The sequence below is a fragment of the Lepisma saccharinum genome, chromosome 8, assembly GCF_977018435.1.
Source record: "Lepisma saccharinum chromosome 8, izLepSacc3.1, whole genome shotgun sequence".
NCBI lineage: Eukaryota > Metazoa > Arthropoda > Insecta > Zygentoma > Lepismatidae > Lepisma > Lepisma saccharinum.
This window is the reverse complement of record NC_139236.1, coordinates 18,513,703-18,531,150: the sequence shown is the minus strand read 5'-3', so window position 1 is coordinate 18,531,150 and position 17,448 is coordinate 18,513,703. Positions and strand designations below refer to the sequence as shown.

At 38.8% G+C, this 17,448-nt stretch overlaps 1 protein-coding gene across 2 annotated transcripts in view; it reads right to left on the bottom strand.

Moving 5' to 3' along the window:
* The window catches only part of rno (PHD finger protein rhinoceros), an 84,325-nt gene that overhangs the window by 11,457 nt on the left and 55,420 nt on the right, over window positions 1-17,448 (bottom strand). For both annotated transcript variants that reach the window (XM_083126319.1, XM_083126320.1), the window contains exons 11-13: window positions 7,221-7,351; window positions 5,677-5,797; window positions 1,247-1,372 (exon numbers count right to left, since the gene is read on the bottom strand). In XM_083126319.1, the coding sequence (XP_082982445.1) occupies window positions 1,247-1,372; window positions 5,677-5,797; window positions 7,221-7,351 (378 nt within the window). The remainder of the gene's footprint in view (window positions 1-1,246; window positions 1,373-5,676; window positions 5,798-7,220; window positions 7,352-17,448) is intronic.

Genomic DNA, 17,448 nt, shown 5'->3' with positions numbered 1-17,448 from the left:
AAAAACACAGGTCTTGGTTGTGATATTTCAGAAGAACACACACAACCTCAATTTTGTAATAATTGAACAACAATGTAACATTGACAACATCCATTGTATAACTGATTCTGTTTTGTTAAAAATTTGCAACCATTGTTATACAGGGTGGCCAATCCAGGACAATGATAAAATTCAAGTACAATTCCCGGTTTTCAAGGTGAACTTTCCAAAAATCCAAAGGTACAAGCAGATGTTTGTTCTATTTCAACTTTGCGTATTACCGTCTCTCACCACCCACACACATACACAAATATATTAACAGTATAAAGGGTTGTGCGATTCCAACGTATCCAAAAATTCTAATTAAATTAAATTAAATTGAACGATACATATATATTTAAAATATTCAATGTAGGGTGCGGAGTTTACATTTGTGATTTCACACTCAGATTCAAAATACACCTCAAACACAAGTTACAAATGTTACGGTTTATATTCTAATCTATGAAAAATTGTTAACTGTATAAGAATTTCAGACTAAATTTTACTTTATCAACATCAAGGTATCTTCTGTCTGTCAGATTTTGAGAGAATTTTGCTTTATTTTCCATGCAGCTTTCTTTTCCTTCCTCGATAAAAATGAAAGTTAAACTGTGATAAAACTTGCCTCAAGGCATTTATAAACATGTATAAATTAAATGGGATTTGGATTAATAAAAGTTGCAATTTTTCACGTCTCCGGAGAAAAATTCAAGTAAAATTCCCAGAGCCAATAATTCACGCAGAATTCCTAGAATTCAAGGAATTCCCGGTGAGTAGCCACCTTTTATAACTGTATCTTTAATCTAACTAAAAATAAATGTCTGATGAAGGCAGTTTGTGTTCTCAAGAAACGTCACAACGAAAAACTGTGTATGCTTGTACTAACCGTAGACTACAAGAGAAATAATGGTACAGTGGAACCCCGTTTTTACATTCAATCTTGATGGTCCCAACATAGCAAAATGTTACAAAATTTGTCTCAATGTTAAATTTCCCACATTTTCATTTCTTTCAGCTTGGTCCCCTGAAAAACGTAAAATTGAGGTTCCACTGTATTGGTTCAAAGTAGTATTGGCTCAGCTCTACTAAACATAGCTACCAATTTTTGTGTCTTGTTGTTTACATAAGGAACAATACAAGCAACAGTAAAACACTATCTATATTCAGATGCATAAAAAAGAGACACATTTCTATTTTAGTGACAATAGAGAAAATATTCACTCACCCTTTCCAAATCTTGACGAAGCTGAACAAACATCCGCATCTTCTCCAGATCGGCTTGCTCTTGTTGACGAGTGAGGATGTCCACATCTTCAGCTCTTGGAGCTAACAAAGGCTTGTTGAACCCAGCCTGTAAGTAATAAATACCAGGTAATGATAGGAACTCTCTAACAACCATCTCTCACAACAGAATTAGAATAGAAACACTTCAGTATTAATCATGCTACTGCTACATCACAAAAAAATCATATTGCAATCTATAAACAATGTATTCAACCAGGAGAATACATTCAAAAATTCAACGCATTGCTATATTTATTATTTTTCTTTTGTGCACTATGATACTGAAGAAACTGCAACGAACTTGAGGAATAAAGAAATAAATTGGCACTTTGAAATGATTGTTAACTTGTGTTGTTATTGAGATGTGCTGTTATGTATGTGTGAAAAGAGTAACTAATTTTCTTATAAGATAGTAGCTGCCAGTGATGCTACTTGAGCACTTTTATCAAAATGGCCCGTTGTGATGTTGTCCCCCCCCCCCCCCAAGTCTTAGTCCGCTACTGCACTGTGCTAAATATTCAGGACTGAAAAAGGTAAACACACAAGTAAAGGGTGCGGCACGTAAAACCAGCCTGCTGTAATCCCGATGTAATTGCTTTGCTAATGAACATGTAAAACATCTAAATGAACATGTCAACAGAAGATGGCGTTGCATGAGTTACTAATTCTGTTTCTCACCAACAGGTGGCTTGTGAACCCGTGGTCGAGTGAAAGCAGTTGAGAATCAGGCCTTGTTGGGTGAAGCCGTGATAATGCCGTATTTGATTCCTGAGCATGTTGCAATTGTTGAAGCTTTTGTGCACACCGGATCCTTTGTGCAAACAAGGAAGTTGTTTCAGGAGAAATTTCCAGGACGTCCTGTCCCAGCAAAATGCACAGTACAGGATTTGATTGGGAAATGGAGGCGTACAGGATCTGTTGCAAATGCTCCCAGGGACAGACGACCATCTGTCTGCACACCTGAATTACGGAGGCAGGTGCAGAACATAATGGCGAGAAGTCCTCGTAAATCAACGAGGAAATTAAGTCAACAGGTTCCAGCTAGTGAGCGAAGTTGTAGACGTGTGTTAAGGGCGCTGAAGTTAAAACCTTACCGGATAAGTGTAGTGCAACAACTGAGGGAGCTTGACCCGGGGAAGAGGGTGGATTTTTGTTCATGGCTATTGACGAATGTTGCCAGTGGTGTTTTGGATCCATTGATGCTCATCATGAGTGACGAGGCGTGGTTTCACCTGTCAGGATACGTAAATTCCCAAAACAATCGCTATTGGTCGTCACAGAATCCACACGTAATCCACGAGCAGCCATTGCATGACGAAAAGATTGGTGTTTGGTGTGCCATTTCCGCACAACGCGTTATGGGGCCCATATTTTTTGAAACCACAGTAGACAGTAATGTGTATTTGGGAATTCTGGAAGAGTTTTATGAACAATTGACAGAAGAGGAGCGTCAGTTCTGTTACTTTCAGCAGGACGGATCAACAAGCCACACATCAAATGCTTCACTATCCCGTGTGCATGAAATGTTTACTCCAGAGAGGACAATTAGCAAAGGCCTGTTGCCTCTTCGGTCACCCGATTTGTCAACTTGTGACTTTTACTTGTGGGGAATGTTAAAGGGGAAAGTATTCGAAACAAATCCACACACAATTGAAGAACTCAAGACCTCCATCCAGAATATCATGAACAGCATCACCAGTCAAGAATTAACAAAGGTGTACATGAATCTCCAGAAACGTGCTCAGACGTGTGTTGAAGTGGGTGGAGGACACTTTCAGCATCTACTGTGAAGGTGAGAAATCTTAACACACAACATTAAATTTCATTTGGTGTATTGCTTTTGTTTGATTTTGTTTTAATTTCACTTAATCATTCAAATTGTTCATCTAATGATATCTTATGAAGGAACAGGCTGGTTTTAAGTGCCGCACCCTGTAGTATCTTTCCGGTTATTCTTTTGTATCTGGTTCTCAACCACATGGAACACAAGTGACTAAATGGAAAGTGTGTTTTCAATTTCCAATCCTGGCAAAACATATTTAAACATTCAATTTCCAACACTTTTCCATGTTTTTCAACATTTCTACAACAATTCCCTGAAACCACTCTAAATGCTTAAGGTGAAGAGTGACAGTTTCGCACCAGTTGTGCATTTATTTCATTATCGGCCGAATGGGCACTGCGCCTCATGTTGCAAGTGGAAGCATTTCTTTAATGTTGATTATTAAGCTGGACACAATATTTAAATAATATGATGAATAAGAATTTTTCAAATCCCATGTATTCCTTATGGGGAATCAACTTCAAGTTGCAGATAATTAAATGGAAGTTTCGACTTTTCTGCCTGTCAATTACACCTTTAATCCATCCTCATTCCATTGATATTTTTCTCTATGCCATTGGAAGCTTATATTCCCAAGAGAACAAATAAAATAATACTCCCACAAGTGTAATGCATTTCTCCTTGTTTCCTATGGCCATCCTGGCAGTGTTGCCAAACCCGATGTGCATTAAAGAGCTAAATTTCACCTTAAATGGAGTTAAAACTGACTTTCAAGTAGCTAGATTTTCGAAGACAAGATAAAGTGCCTCCTAGGGTAATGCTAGTTGTCAAAGGGGGGGGGGGGAGGTGTTGCTATTACTGTTAACTTTAAAGTAATGGCAATTCATTCTTAGTTTTCAGTCTAAATCTGGCAGCATCATCCATCTCAATAATCCACTGATGGTCATACTGAATCGAAAATAAAGGATTCCTGGATAACAATATTATGTCATCTTTAAGAAAGTAGCTGGGGAGGAGGTAATCAATAACAATATCACATGTAAAATGTATATTTATGGCAAAAGTTGGTCTAAGTGAACCGGAGCCTGTGACGGCACCATAGTTTTGATTGATTGAGTTGGTGTTTAAAGTTCACTTTATGCACAGTAAGGCAAATCAGGACTAAACCTGCTGTTTAAAGTGGAATCCGAACCACTATGTGCCTCCACCGGGTATCGAACCCAGGACCCTTTGATTACAAGGCGAACGACACTGATGGCACCATAGTGGGGCAGGCACCCCAGTTCTCTTTCTCTCTCTCTCACCCACACACAGACACAGCCAAACCACTGCACAAAAGACCCAGACCTGGCTCCAAAAGAGCTAAACTGGTAATAGTGCTAATAGTGCTCGCAGCTGCTGCAGAAGGTAGGACCTTGCGAAAACCCTCCCTCTTGCCCTTAAACTATAAAGAAATGTGTAGGTCTACTTTCAACAAATAACTTACTTAATCTAACTAGGAAAGAAAACATTTTGATCTTCGTCACACACCACACGGAAACAAGAAATAAATTGTCTAACTCAAAACAGAGAAAATTTCCATGAATAAAGGTAATTGAAAACTGAATATCAGCGTATAAGACGCACACTGCTTTTCAAAACTATTTATCAAGGGAAAAAGTGTGTCTTATACACTGGCAAATATGGTAGTTTGTCAAGTTTTAAGACTTCTTGCATGTCCTTTCTTTCAATCTTTGTTCAAAAATCTACTTTTAGTGCACTACAAGCAAAATGATCACTTTTCCAGAAACAGTAAATTTTCCTGACATTTCCATGATGTTCGCAGAAACAATCAATTCCCGGACTTTTCCAGGATTTCTAGGTTTTCCAGACTGGTACACATCTTGTAGAATATGATATTACTTATGCAAGAGATGTTCTCTGTAAAATTTTGCTAAATCCATGCTGTGCATGTTAACTTGCAAATCAATCCTTTTTTTGAGAGGAAATTTCAGTTTTTCATTTTACTACATTGAATTAAAAGCAAACATATTCATTTCAGTGAATAATGTATCCTAAACTTTGATATTTTTTCCCCGGAGAATCAAATGTAATACAGCTGATCTCTACGGTGGAGTGGCTAGAAGACACACTACAATGCCAGGGGTCTTGAGTTCAAATACCAGCCTGGACATGGGTGTTATTTGTGTGGATCTCTTCATGAACTTCATCATACCATCACTCTCATCCTCATCTTTGTGATTAGCCAAAGGTGGCAGGAAAGTGATGCTAAATATCAAAAATGAAATCAAATGTAATACTGGGCAATATAATTAAGAGTTCATGTGGTGGGGCTGCCATTGTCAAACATAATAACTCCAAGGTCAAATATAATAACTCCAAGCAGTCTGTGACAGAGAAAAAAAAATCTTTTAGCATGTTTAATGTTAGTTCTCTTTAGAAACCATGAAAAAGTGTAATCAATACTTTTTGACTTTATTACTCTGTGGAAAAAAATATATCCTGCCTGTAGTCATGCAGCATTGTATCAGTGCTACACCAATATCCATGCAGAAAAATATATTGGGAAGCATGATGTCTAAACTTACCTTTCGTTTCAATTTCCAATAGTTGTATATGAACTGAATGCCTTCAGCATCCACATCCAATTGTTGCGTTACATCTTTCGGACTGACATGCTTGAAAAACTCAGCTTCGATCTCTTGCAGCCTATAAAATGTAAAAATGATATCTTTAAGTACTGTTTCATTATAATATTTGTACTGCACTATGTTATGTTAAATGAACTGTTGTTAATTAGACGTAAGCCAGTTACCAACTTATTCCGTAAACTTACTTGTAGAGTTTACATTAATTTCGGTGGACTCTCCTGCCATCTACTTGGGAACTTGTTGCTTCACTGCTGGGCAGGCTTCCAGTTCCTGTTACTTAGAAGTGCTAGTGTAGCCATTGCAAAAACTTAAACCCAGCACACGCAGCAAACTGACTACACATTTAGTGTTTCCGATAAAAATGAAATACGCATGCTTCTAATAATGTTCTATTAACATTACACAATAATATAGAACCAATGTCACAAACATTCAGAGCAAAGAAGTGTCCTCACATCAGTTAAGATGAGTAAATCATATGATGGTTGTGTCCTGAAGATATGCATGAGGGCAAACTTGAATGTTTTCCTATTACAAGAATGTTATATTATGAGTTGCCAGTGTGCCAGTAAATGATAAACCCATACTGTAATGGCATCAATGACAATTCATAATGAAATATAAACAATAAAAATTCTCCTGATAAAATCTGGCTACAGCCTGGATGGCCTGGAATGGCTACAAGTTCCATGGTGCATTGCCATGACAGGGTTCCTACACAAAATCATGCAATTTTTCCCAGGACATTTCCAGGACTTTTCAAGGATTTTCTACAATTGCTCCAGGACAAGTGTAGAAAGTAAGCATGGCAAAATACAAATCATTACAATTTTTCTTTTATTAGTTCTAAATTTTTTTAATGCAGGCTCCAAACTCCCCTAACCTGCTCCTTTCCACACCTTTCATCTCTTAGTATAATGAAGCTTATTTAAATTTTACAATAATACAGAAAAAAATACAAAGGTAGAAAAATAAACAAGTATATATAAGTTTATAAAAAAATACCATCTTGTTATTAAAATAAACAAGAATAATATCCTTAGAAAACTTGGAATATTTAGGATAGCAAACCCTTTTTTAACCATTATTATCATCATATTTTCTACCTCTGAGCGATAAAAAATATGTGGGGCATTATACTTCAATCACAAAAATAAAACTTATCACAAAACTATGACTACAGTACACAGCAACGTGACATAAGTAAATAAACCACTGTCATGACACTGGCCTGTTTTAAATGAAAGCTTATTGTAATTCATACAAATAAAATGGGGCAAAGGAATTTCCAGGACAAGCTCCAAAATTCCAGGTACAGCTTGGAAAAATGTAAAATTTCATAACATTTCCATGCCTGGAAGGAATATTTTAAAATTCCAGGTTTTCCAGGATGCGTAGGAACCCTGCATGAATAGAGGTTGATGTTAGCGACATAAAAATGTAAAATGCTTAATAAATATTGTTTATAATCTGAAACTCACTTCGCTGCACGAGCTTGATTCTTTTCTTCTGATGTCATATCCTTCCGTTTCTTTCTTTTTGTCTCATCATCCTCTGATCCTGAACCACTCTTGTCTTTCTTGCTGGTAACACTGTGCTTCTGGCAGTATGACTAGAAAAGAAAGCAATATTCAGTTATGCCTAGAGCACCAAGCTCATAGGGGAAAAAAAAATCATCTTATGTACTACTTTGTTGTTGCCTGTTGGAAATTCACTAAACATTCATTCTATGAGGAAGAATTTCTGCCAAATTCATTGAGAACTGAAAAGTTGGTGGAAAATATTGGGTCTTATATCTAAGCACATCCAATGCTGGATATCCATTAAGTTCATATCTTATATACCGGGCGAGTTTTTTAGCTTGACACAACGAAATATCTCGAAAAGTACGCATCTGATCAAAAAAAAGTTCTGAATGAAATTTGTTCATCTCGAAGGGGCTCATCCAATGATGCCAAACTCCACCCCCCACACCAAATCCTGGGGGTGGGGCAAGGGGCAACTGTAAAATCTCAAATGGGAACCCCCATTTTTTATTGCAGATTCGGATTCTCCACACAAAAATACGTAGTTTTTTTTGGATTTGTGATAGCTGGTGCTGTAATCGCAAAAAGTAAGATTTGGCACGATTCTCGAGAAATACACTGTCCTCTTGGCCAAGCAGATTATGCTGTGTCTGTTTGACCAGGAAACTAGGTGTAATGGTTTGTAAGATAAAACATGCGGTCCTGAAACATGCTCGGCAATCTGTTCAAAATGAGGTTAAACAATTATAAAACTGTAAAATGTTGAAGAAAGGGAATGTAGAGAAAGATGGGTAAAGATGTTAAAAAAATGGAAGAAGATAAAAACAAACAGGCTTGAATGTAACGAAAGAAATGACACGAGCGTTCATGATGATAGAGGAGTTCCAAGGCGGAGGGATGACGTAATAATGCAGGAGTAGTGGGGAAAAGGAGGGGGGAGGGAGGAAGCAAGTGGGCCGGGCAAATACCAGCCTTCGGCGGCACATCAGCAGCACAACATTAGCTGTGAAGATGACTAACTCGACGATCCATTCCGCGGAAGTGAGAGTGTTTATTTTCACATGGTCAAAGGTTTTTACGGAGGTTTGAAATCTTCAACGTTTTACAGTTTTATAAGTGGTTAACAACGTTTTGAACAGATTGCCGAGCATGTTTCAAGACCGCATGTTTTCTCCTGAAGACCATTTGACCTTGTTTCCTAGTCAAACAGACACGGCATAATCTGCCACGAAGCCTGAAAAAGAGGATGGAAGTAATGTTTTTCTTCCTTGACTCCATTAGTGGTTATAATGCAGGCTATAACGGTGCAAGATAAAATTGAAATGGTGTACATTTATGGAGAAAGTGGCAGGAATATCAATGATGCTGTGATTCTTTATGATCAACGTTTTCCAGACCGGGTGCGATCGCACGCTTCTTTTCGTAGAGTTGTTCAACAGTTCTCCACAGAGGGAACTGTACAACAACAACAAAAACAAAAGGAATCGCCGAAGAACAATTGCTGGAGAAAATAATGAAATTGCGGTATTAGCTGCAGTGGCTCATAACCGCCACGTTAGTACTCGACAAATAAGTCGTCAATCGGGAATTTCGCAGACTACTGTGTGCCAAATACTGAAGCGTAGAAAATATCATCCATTTCATGTTACGTTGCATCAAGAACTTCATGGCGATGATTTTCAGAACCGAGTGACATTCTGTCAATGGGCACTTCAGCAAATACAAGCCAATTTCTTTCCTTGAGTTTTGTTCTCTGACGAGTCTACTTCTACAAACCACGGAACGATTAATCGACACAACATGCATTATTGGAGTGTCGAAAACTCGCATTGGTTACGCCAAGTTGAACATCAGCACCCTTGGAATGTAAATGCTTGGTGTGGAATAATTGGCGATAAACTGATTGGTCCATATTTTATCGATGGGAACTTAAATGGTGAGAAATATCAAAACTTCTTTCAGAACGAACTTCCAGTATTGCTTGCAGACCTTCCCTTAGACGTGCGAAAAACAATGTGGTTTCAACATGACGGTTGTCCAACACATTATTCCGTTGCAGCACGGGAAGAATTAGACAACCGTCGGTGGATCGGAAGAGGTGGTCCAGTGTCTTGGCCTGCAAGATCGCCTGACTTTTGTTTGTGGGGCTACGTGAAGAGTGAAGTTTATAATGAACTGCCAACAACGCGTGAGAACATGATTGAGCGAATCAACAATGCATGTTGATTACACCGGGCACACTTCTCAGTTGTGTCCAGTCATTCCAAGTGCACATAAATCAGTGTATCGAAGTGGGTGGTGACATTTTCAAGCACTTATTGTAAAATGATTATTAAAAACAAGCACCCCGATGGTGAGAGGCAAGGGGACTCACCTAAAACAAGCACCCCGATGGTGAGAGGTGATGAACAAAATACTGCTACGTCCACGTTGTTGTTCCTGGGTTATGCTAAATGCAGTTTCTTATAAAAATTCAACATGCCTCACGTCATTTTGCGATTACAGCGCCATCTATCACAAATCACAAGTTTAAGACAAAACCTACGTATTTTTGTCTGGAGAATCCGAATCTGCAATAAAAAATGGGGGTTCGCATTTGAGATTTTAAAGTTGATCCTCACCCCAGCCCCAGGAGGTGGTGTGGGGGGTTTAGTTTGGAATCATCGGATGAGCCACTTCGTGACAAACAAATTTTATTCAGAACTTTTTTTTGATCAGATGCGTAGTTTTCACGATATTTCGTTGTGTCAAGCTAAAAAACTTACCCAGTATATATAAAAAAAATGATTATTTTTTATATCCTTGTAATTTTATGGGCAATAAAAGTTAACTTATTACAATTTATGTAACTATTGCTCAAGTTATGTATAATGTAATGTGCTAATATTTCATTCATTCCGGTTATCACACAACAAAATATTACATATATGATTTATTATGAAGTAAAAGCAATTTTCACTTAGTTAAAAAATATTCATTCACCTTTATTAAGTCTCAACTCTGTAATACAACAGTGTAGCAAATTACAATCAAATTCCAGTTTTATATTTTCCTGCATAAAACAATCAGTCTTCATGAGGCTATGATATTTTCCGTGATATTACATTTTCCCGCATTTTAAGTTCTTTTCAGTTTCGTCCCATGAAAAATGTACTGTATAAGTTGTGTAAACATCACTAGAAAACACAATGTCAGTCTCCCCCATAGCATGGTAATTGTAATCAAAAGGATACCGAGTTTAGGGATGCCATTAGGAAACGTGAGGTCCTGTTTAAACTAATACCTGCCAAGGTCTTCATATTTTGAAAAAGCCAAAATATATACATATTTCATACCTATTAAAACTCTACATTAAAACCAATATGATTATTAGTATTGTGTAATTAATAACTCAACCCAACCCTCTCCTTCATCAGGATTTCCCATGAGCCATGGATGAAATTTGGCACAGTATACAGGACATCAAGACAAAACTCTTCATTCTACTCTTTTTCTGTCATGCATTGTTTCGGTGTTACTAGCTCTTGTAAAATATAATATTTCATCTTCTGTGTACAGTCATCTGTGATTCATTGTCATTACTGACATTTTTTTTTAAAAAAAATTAAATAACACACTAAAGACATTAGTAATCTATGGAAACTATGTCAAACTAGCAGAGAAGCTGACAGAATGAAACTCATAAGATTAACCCTTTTGCTCAATGCACTCTAGCTTATAGATTTTAATACCTTTGCATTAAAGACTTGTGAAGATGTATTTAGGGATATTAGAATTCTGATGGTGATCCTTGCCCGTCTATCAATAATGAAATGGTAATTTACAAATATAAAAAAATACTAGTGACAACCAGGGCATACTATACAAGCATACGTGATAAAAATGTTGTTTACTTATGGCTCATAGCAAGATGGCGGACAGCACGATGCAAGGATAGCGAGAGCTCCCATATCTTTCCTTCCACTGGGCTGGTACATTTAATGATCAAAGTCCATTTTCCAAATAATCAAGTACCAGCATTGTCAGTGTTCACGACAAGTCTCTTAACATCATATGAATATACTTTTTACGGCATTTTTACCATGACAAAGCCGAAGCCCTCGTTGAACGTGGTATCTAACCGTGTGGAAAGCGTGGAGGAGCGACTTCGGGAGTTTGAGAACCGCCTGCGGGACGTCGCCGGACAGCAGACACCCCTTGGTAGCTCCAACACCCGAGTCCAGCTGGCGTTGCAAAATCTGAGCACGGCCTTCCTGAATTTCAAAAAGGAGGCCGAAGAAACACTGAAATCCATAAAGTTGGACATCGAGGCTCCCAAGAGATCTTCGAATGAGAACGCCCGGAAGATCGACGATCTCGAGATGTACTCCAGGAGAAACTGCCTCCTGTTGCACGGCATTCTGGAAACGACCGGCTAGAACATGGACGAGCTCGTTCTTCAAGTGATCCAAAAGAACCTGAATATGCAGGACATCAGCATCGATCACATTGAACGTTCCCACCGCATCGGTCCCCAAAGGAGAACAGTGGCGGATGCAGTGAAGTCCGGGAAGAGGCCAATCATCTTCCGCCTCTGCAGTTACCGTACGAGAGATTCAATATGGAAGAGAAAGAAAGCTCTGAAGGGATCAAGATTCCTTCTGACAGAATCCCTGACGGCCACTGGACATCAGGTGCTGCAGAGGGCTAAGGACCAACACTGTAAATTTGGCAATGCCCCCATCCAGCCCATTTGCGGAACTCTGAAACTTGTTCCTCTCCCCAGGAAGTGTGATCGACCCCTCCCCACCCCCTTCACGGCAGACGATTGTAAACTTTTTTCCCAAACCCAGTTCAACTTTCGCCGCCAGCAACCTCAATATAGCACACATAAATGCCTAGAGCACCCTCAAACATTTCCTCGAAATTCGAAATATATTTTCCACGCTCGAACATATCGATGCTCTTTTAATCTCTGAAACGTGGCTGCAAGAGTCCCTCTCGAGCGATCTGGTGCATGTGGCAGGATTTAAACTCTTTAGGAGAGACAGGATCGGAAAAAGGGGCGGGGGAGTAGCAATATATCTAAGGGAAGACATTAACGCAAAAGTAATAGGAGAATCTCACGGAGAATATAACTATTCTTCTGAATTCCTCATATTTGAAGTCACCGTAAGACAACAAAAGGTTCTTTTGTCCGTAGTGTACCGACCTCCTTGCACTTCCCTCGCCAACTTCGAAAATGAAATCGGGAATTTCTTGCCCAACTATGAACATTCGATAATTTTGGGGGACTTTAATATCGATCTCTGCAGCACAAAGAAAGAAGTCGTTTCAGGACACAGTGTCTGCTCTGAACCTTTCCATCTGTCCTCTCGACCCAACTCACCACACTCCAACCTCTGAATCGTGGATTGACTTAATTCTTGTTTCCAGCCCATCACGCGTAGTAAGTCACGGACAAACCCCAGTACCTGGAATCTCTTACCATGACATGATATTTTTATCTTATGAGCTGCACGTTCCCAAGTACAAAGCCAAACTTGTATGTTACAGAGACATTAAAAACAAACGATGAGCAATTATCTACCGATGCCACCCTTCTCACATGGCACGTAATCAGCACATTGCCCACTCTCGACCAACAGGTGAATCTACTTAACACTTTCATTCTCCAGCTGTACGACAAGCACGCCCTGGTGAAAAAGAAACGCGTCTCTCGCCCCCCTTGTCCGTGGTTGACAGACGACCTGCGGCAGCTCATGGCAGCTAGCGATCGAGCCTACGGCAAACATCGGAGGGATGTAAAGCGCGGCCAGTCGGCAAGTGGCAGTTTCGAAAGTTTCAGTATATTACGAAATCGTTGTAACCAAGAGGTCAGGAAAGCAAAGTGTCGATTCGCGAACGATCTTCTAAATTATGAGAAAAAGTCGGATGTTATTTGGAAAAAACTAAAAACTTTAGGGGTTGGTAAACAAAAAAGGAACGATCAATTAAACTTCTCCATAGAAATGTTGAACGAATATTTCAGCGAAGTTCAAACACTGGACAATAATGTAAGGGAAGAAACAATACGAACGATTTCAACCACCATTCACAGCACCGCACCAAAATTTTTCTTCTCGCCCATTTGGCCAGAACACGTTCAGTCAGCTCTCAATAAAATAAAATCCACTGCTGTGGGAATAGATGAAAAAAAATTCTCCCTTACGTTCTCGTTCCTATAACAGGCATTTTTAATTTCTCCCTGTCCTTCGGCATATTCCCGTCGGTTTGGAAACTGGCTAAGGTTCGCCCTCTGCCGAAAACAAACAGTTCTCAGCCTCGGCGACCACCGGCAGATAAGTATTCTTCCGGCTCTGTCCAAAGATCTCAAACACGTTGTCGGTAACCAAACGCGTAATTTCTTATCACGAAACAATCTAATGAATCCCCTCCAGTCGGGATTCCGGCGCAACCATAGCACCTGCACAGCGTTCATCAACGTGACGGACGACATAAGACACGCCATGGACATTAAAGAAGTAACTATTCTTGTACTTCTGGACTTTAGTAAAGCTTTTCAGACTATTGACCACAACATCCTGCTATCGAAGCTATCCTTCCTGTACAACTTCTCTGACCCAACCGTAGCTTGGTTCAGTTCGTATATTAATGAACGCCAACAATGTGTCCAACTCTGGTGAGAAATCGTCGTGGCAATCAATCAGCGCCGGTGTCCCCCAAGGAACTGTCCTCGGTCCACTCCTCTTCTCTCTGTACATTAACCATATTCCTGACGCACTCGAACACTGCAAATATCACATCTATGCAGATGATGTTCAGCTGTATTTGTCCTTTCCTCCAAAGAATATTGAAAATTCAATTCGCGATATAAATTATGATCTGAACAAAATCAGTACTTGGTCAGCTAATCATGGGCTACTAATTAATCCTTTGAAAACCCAAACTATTATTATAGGTTCACAAAAAATGCTTTCCGCATTTGAAATTTCTTCCCTCCCGCCCATAATGTTCTTAGGGAAAGCTATTAAATTAAGTAACACAGCCAAAAATCTGGGCGTAATGTTTAATCAGCATCTCTCATGGTCAGATCATGTAAATTTAACTATTAAAAGAGCCTTCGCTGCATTACACGCTCTTGTTCGTCTTAAAACATTTTCTACCCGTTACGTAGCATTAAAATCAAACTGGTGCAAGCACTTGTTTTTCCACACTTTGATTACTGCGATTCTGTCTATTCCGAACTACCAGATGATCTCGCTCAACGTCTTCAACGAGTACAAAACACCTGGGTCTGCTTTATTTTCGATCTGAAATTTGGGACCATTTATCAGTTTTCTTTACAAAGCTAAATTGGCTCAAATTAATTGATCGGCGAAAGGTACACAACCTCACCCTTCTCTATAGGGCAATCAGTTCAAAGGAACCGGCTTATCTCTCTAGCAGATTCTCAATGCTTTCCGAATCTCACAGCCTTGACACCTGATAGCGAGGGAGAACTCAACTCCTCATCCCCCTTCATAACTCAAATTCTTATTTAAAATCTTTCACCCTTTCTACTTCTAGTCTTTGGAACTCACTGCCCCTCGAAATCCGGAACTCATCTTCAGCATATGTCTTTAAGACACAATTAAAACATTTTTTATTGGGCACAAATAGTTAGCACATTATATTTTAGTGATAAATTGAATACAGTTAAGCGCAGAAAAACACTGAAAACCCTTATTCACCTTAATATTCCAAATCCCTGACTACTGTCATGAATATCTGATTGTGTGTATGACTGTGTTTTGTTGCATGCTCGTGAGTATAGGTTAGGTTTTTATTCCCGTATGTATTTTCTTCTTACTTTTTTATGTAATTTTTTTCTTTGTAATTTTATATTTCTCTTCCTATATTTTAATATTTACCTTTCTATGTAATGGTTTAAAAGTTGTTGTAAACATGGTTAAGTGGTAGAAAAGGCTACAAAGCCTTAACTTCGCCATGATAAACAAGATGCAATAAATAAATAAATAAATAAAATGAGACTTCAATGAACGAAACATTATCAAGAAAAGTTGTTCACAATCACATCCTATACCCCATGTGAAAGTTTGTCTGTGGTTCACAGTAGTGTATGTGTATGTACTACCACAAATGTATGGAAATGTGCTTGTGCGTGTCGCTTAAATCTTAACACACTTGTATTATGAAAGTACGAAGATTCAGATGGTGTGATGTAGTGGTAATTCCATGGAACAATAAATACAATGAAGAGAAAACCTTCCAATTTATTTAAGTTTATCTCTTGCATTTTATGTAGCCAAGACTTCAATCACACCATGAAGTTAGACAGGGGGATGTGGAAGTAGGGTCCACATACTCTAAATCTCTGTCACTTTTTGGAGGTAATGTGATCAGCACCATGATCCAGCTGCCTTTACCTCCTACGGTTGCCCCAGATCACAAATTTATTTGGGACTGGGTAAACTGCAGAGCTGCTTTGTTCCGTGACAAGGCTGGAAAATTTACGACCCTAGGTCGCCTACCCTGGGAACTGAACCAGGGTCTCTAGTGTGAGAATCAAGACACACTAGCGACTGGACCACCGCAGCTCCAATTCTCAAATGCTGTTAGCATATTTTTACATGCACTGCACATATAATACTTGGGTGGAAGCTGCGCACAATACTGTTGGCAAAATCTGCAAACATCCTTCTATGGGAGGGATTCTGAGGAAGTAAAAAATATAATAGTATCTCCAGATCTTTATTTATAATAGGGATGGGCTAATATGAAATTCTGACCAATACCAATAAGGTACTGATATAAAATTTACTGATAAATGTTAGCAGATATTCTACACATGTAACATACAATTCCAAATGGTCCTTGAAGAACCTAAATGAATCATTCCCACCTTAATGATTCGAGGTGATTGCAGTGCAAAAGAGTTGCATATGTAGACATTTACTTTTCTTAAAAGTAGGGTATGGATATTATCCATAAAATTATCACAAAATGGCATGATTTTGCACTAAATTATAAGATGTTTATAGATATATCAGATCGGTAATTTTACTGATAAACTGATACATCAATATGCCTATATCAGGCGATACCAATAGAATAGAGATTAATCTGTCCTATCCCTAATTTATGTGTATTATTTCAGCTGAAAATTTATTCGACACAAAAATGAATATCCCAACTAGGACAACCTTGTTTTATCTTTCATGAAGAGTGGGGAGGCAGCATACCCTCAAATTTGGTGTGTCTCAGCTTTCACACAATCTGTACCCTCTCGAGCAACAGTTTATGACATGAAATCGGTAGAAGGTTGGAGTCACAAACAAGAAAAATAAAGTGTGTTCCAGCAGAAATTTTATTTTCACAAGATCATTTCATAGCAGACTTGTAGACCACCATTTGGAACTTTCCTTTATCCTACACTTTGTAAGCTAATTATAAATGCGAGCTCTATAGCTAATATAGGGTTCCTTTCTTTTCTCTCTTCTTTCTGATGTGACAAAGAAATAAATGTGAATAAAAGATTCAATTATATTATATAAATATTTTGGGTACAAGGTCACATAAAGTGCAAAGTCCTGTGCAGCGGCACATGTTGCACACCGCTGGGGTTATCCCACATGGAGCATAATGCACTTCAAACTGTAGGTTCAGCCCCAATTTGCCTAAGTATTAAGTGGACTGATAACAAAAAATAGCATGGTGGTGGGCTGCTGCATCTGTTATATGCTGCTGTATAATTTCATTAATGGATCCGAAGGATCTGCTGATGTGATGTGCTTTGCACTCACACTCCACACCCTATACACCTGGGTTATCAAGGAGGAAGGGGGTATTGTACGTACTTAGGCCTAATTCTGTAATGATGGCTCTCTCTCCTCAGACGCTCTTCTTACACACACAAGCCAAATTATCGCAGGCAAGGGGAAGTGTGGCATATGGAAGGGACAAGAACATCATTGAACACTTGCAGACGATTTGAAAAAGAGGTTGTTGACCTTCAAACAACTAGAGTTACAGTGGGGAGGAGAAAATTGTCAGCTGACTGGGAATAGTTTATGAGTGCATCTAAAAATTACTGAAATGACAAAGACTAGTTCTAATCTAGATCGCATCGAGTGGTCTTAGATTCTTTGGTGCATGGAATTTATTTAGAGGCAGCGCTTGAAAACAGTAGTGAGTGGATTGT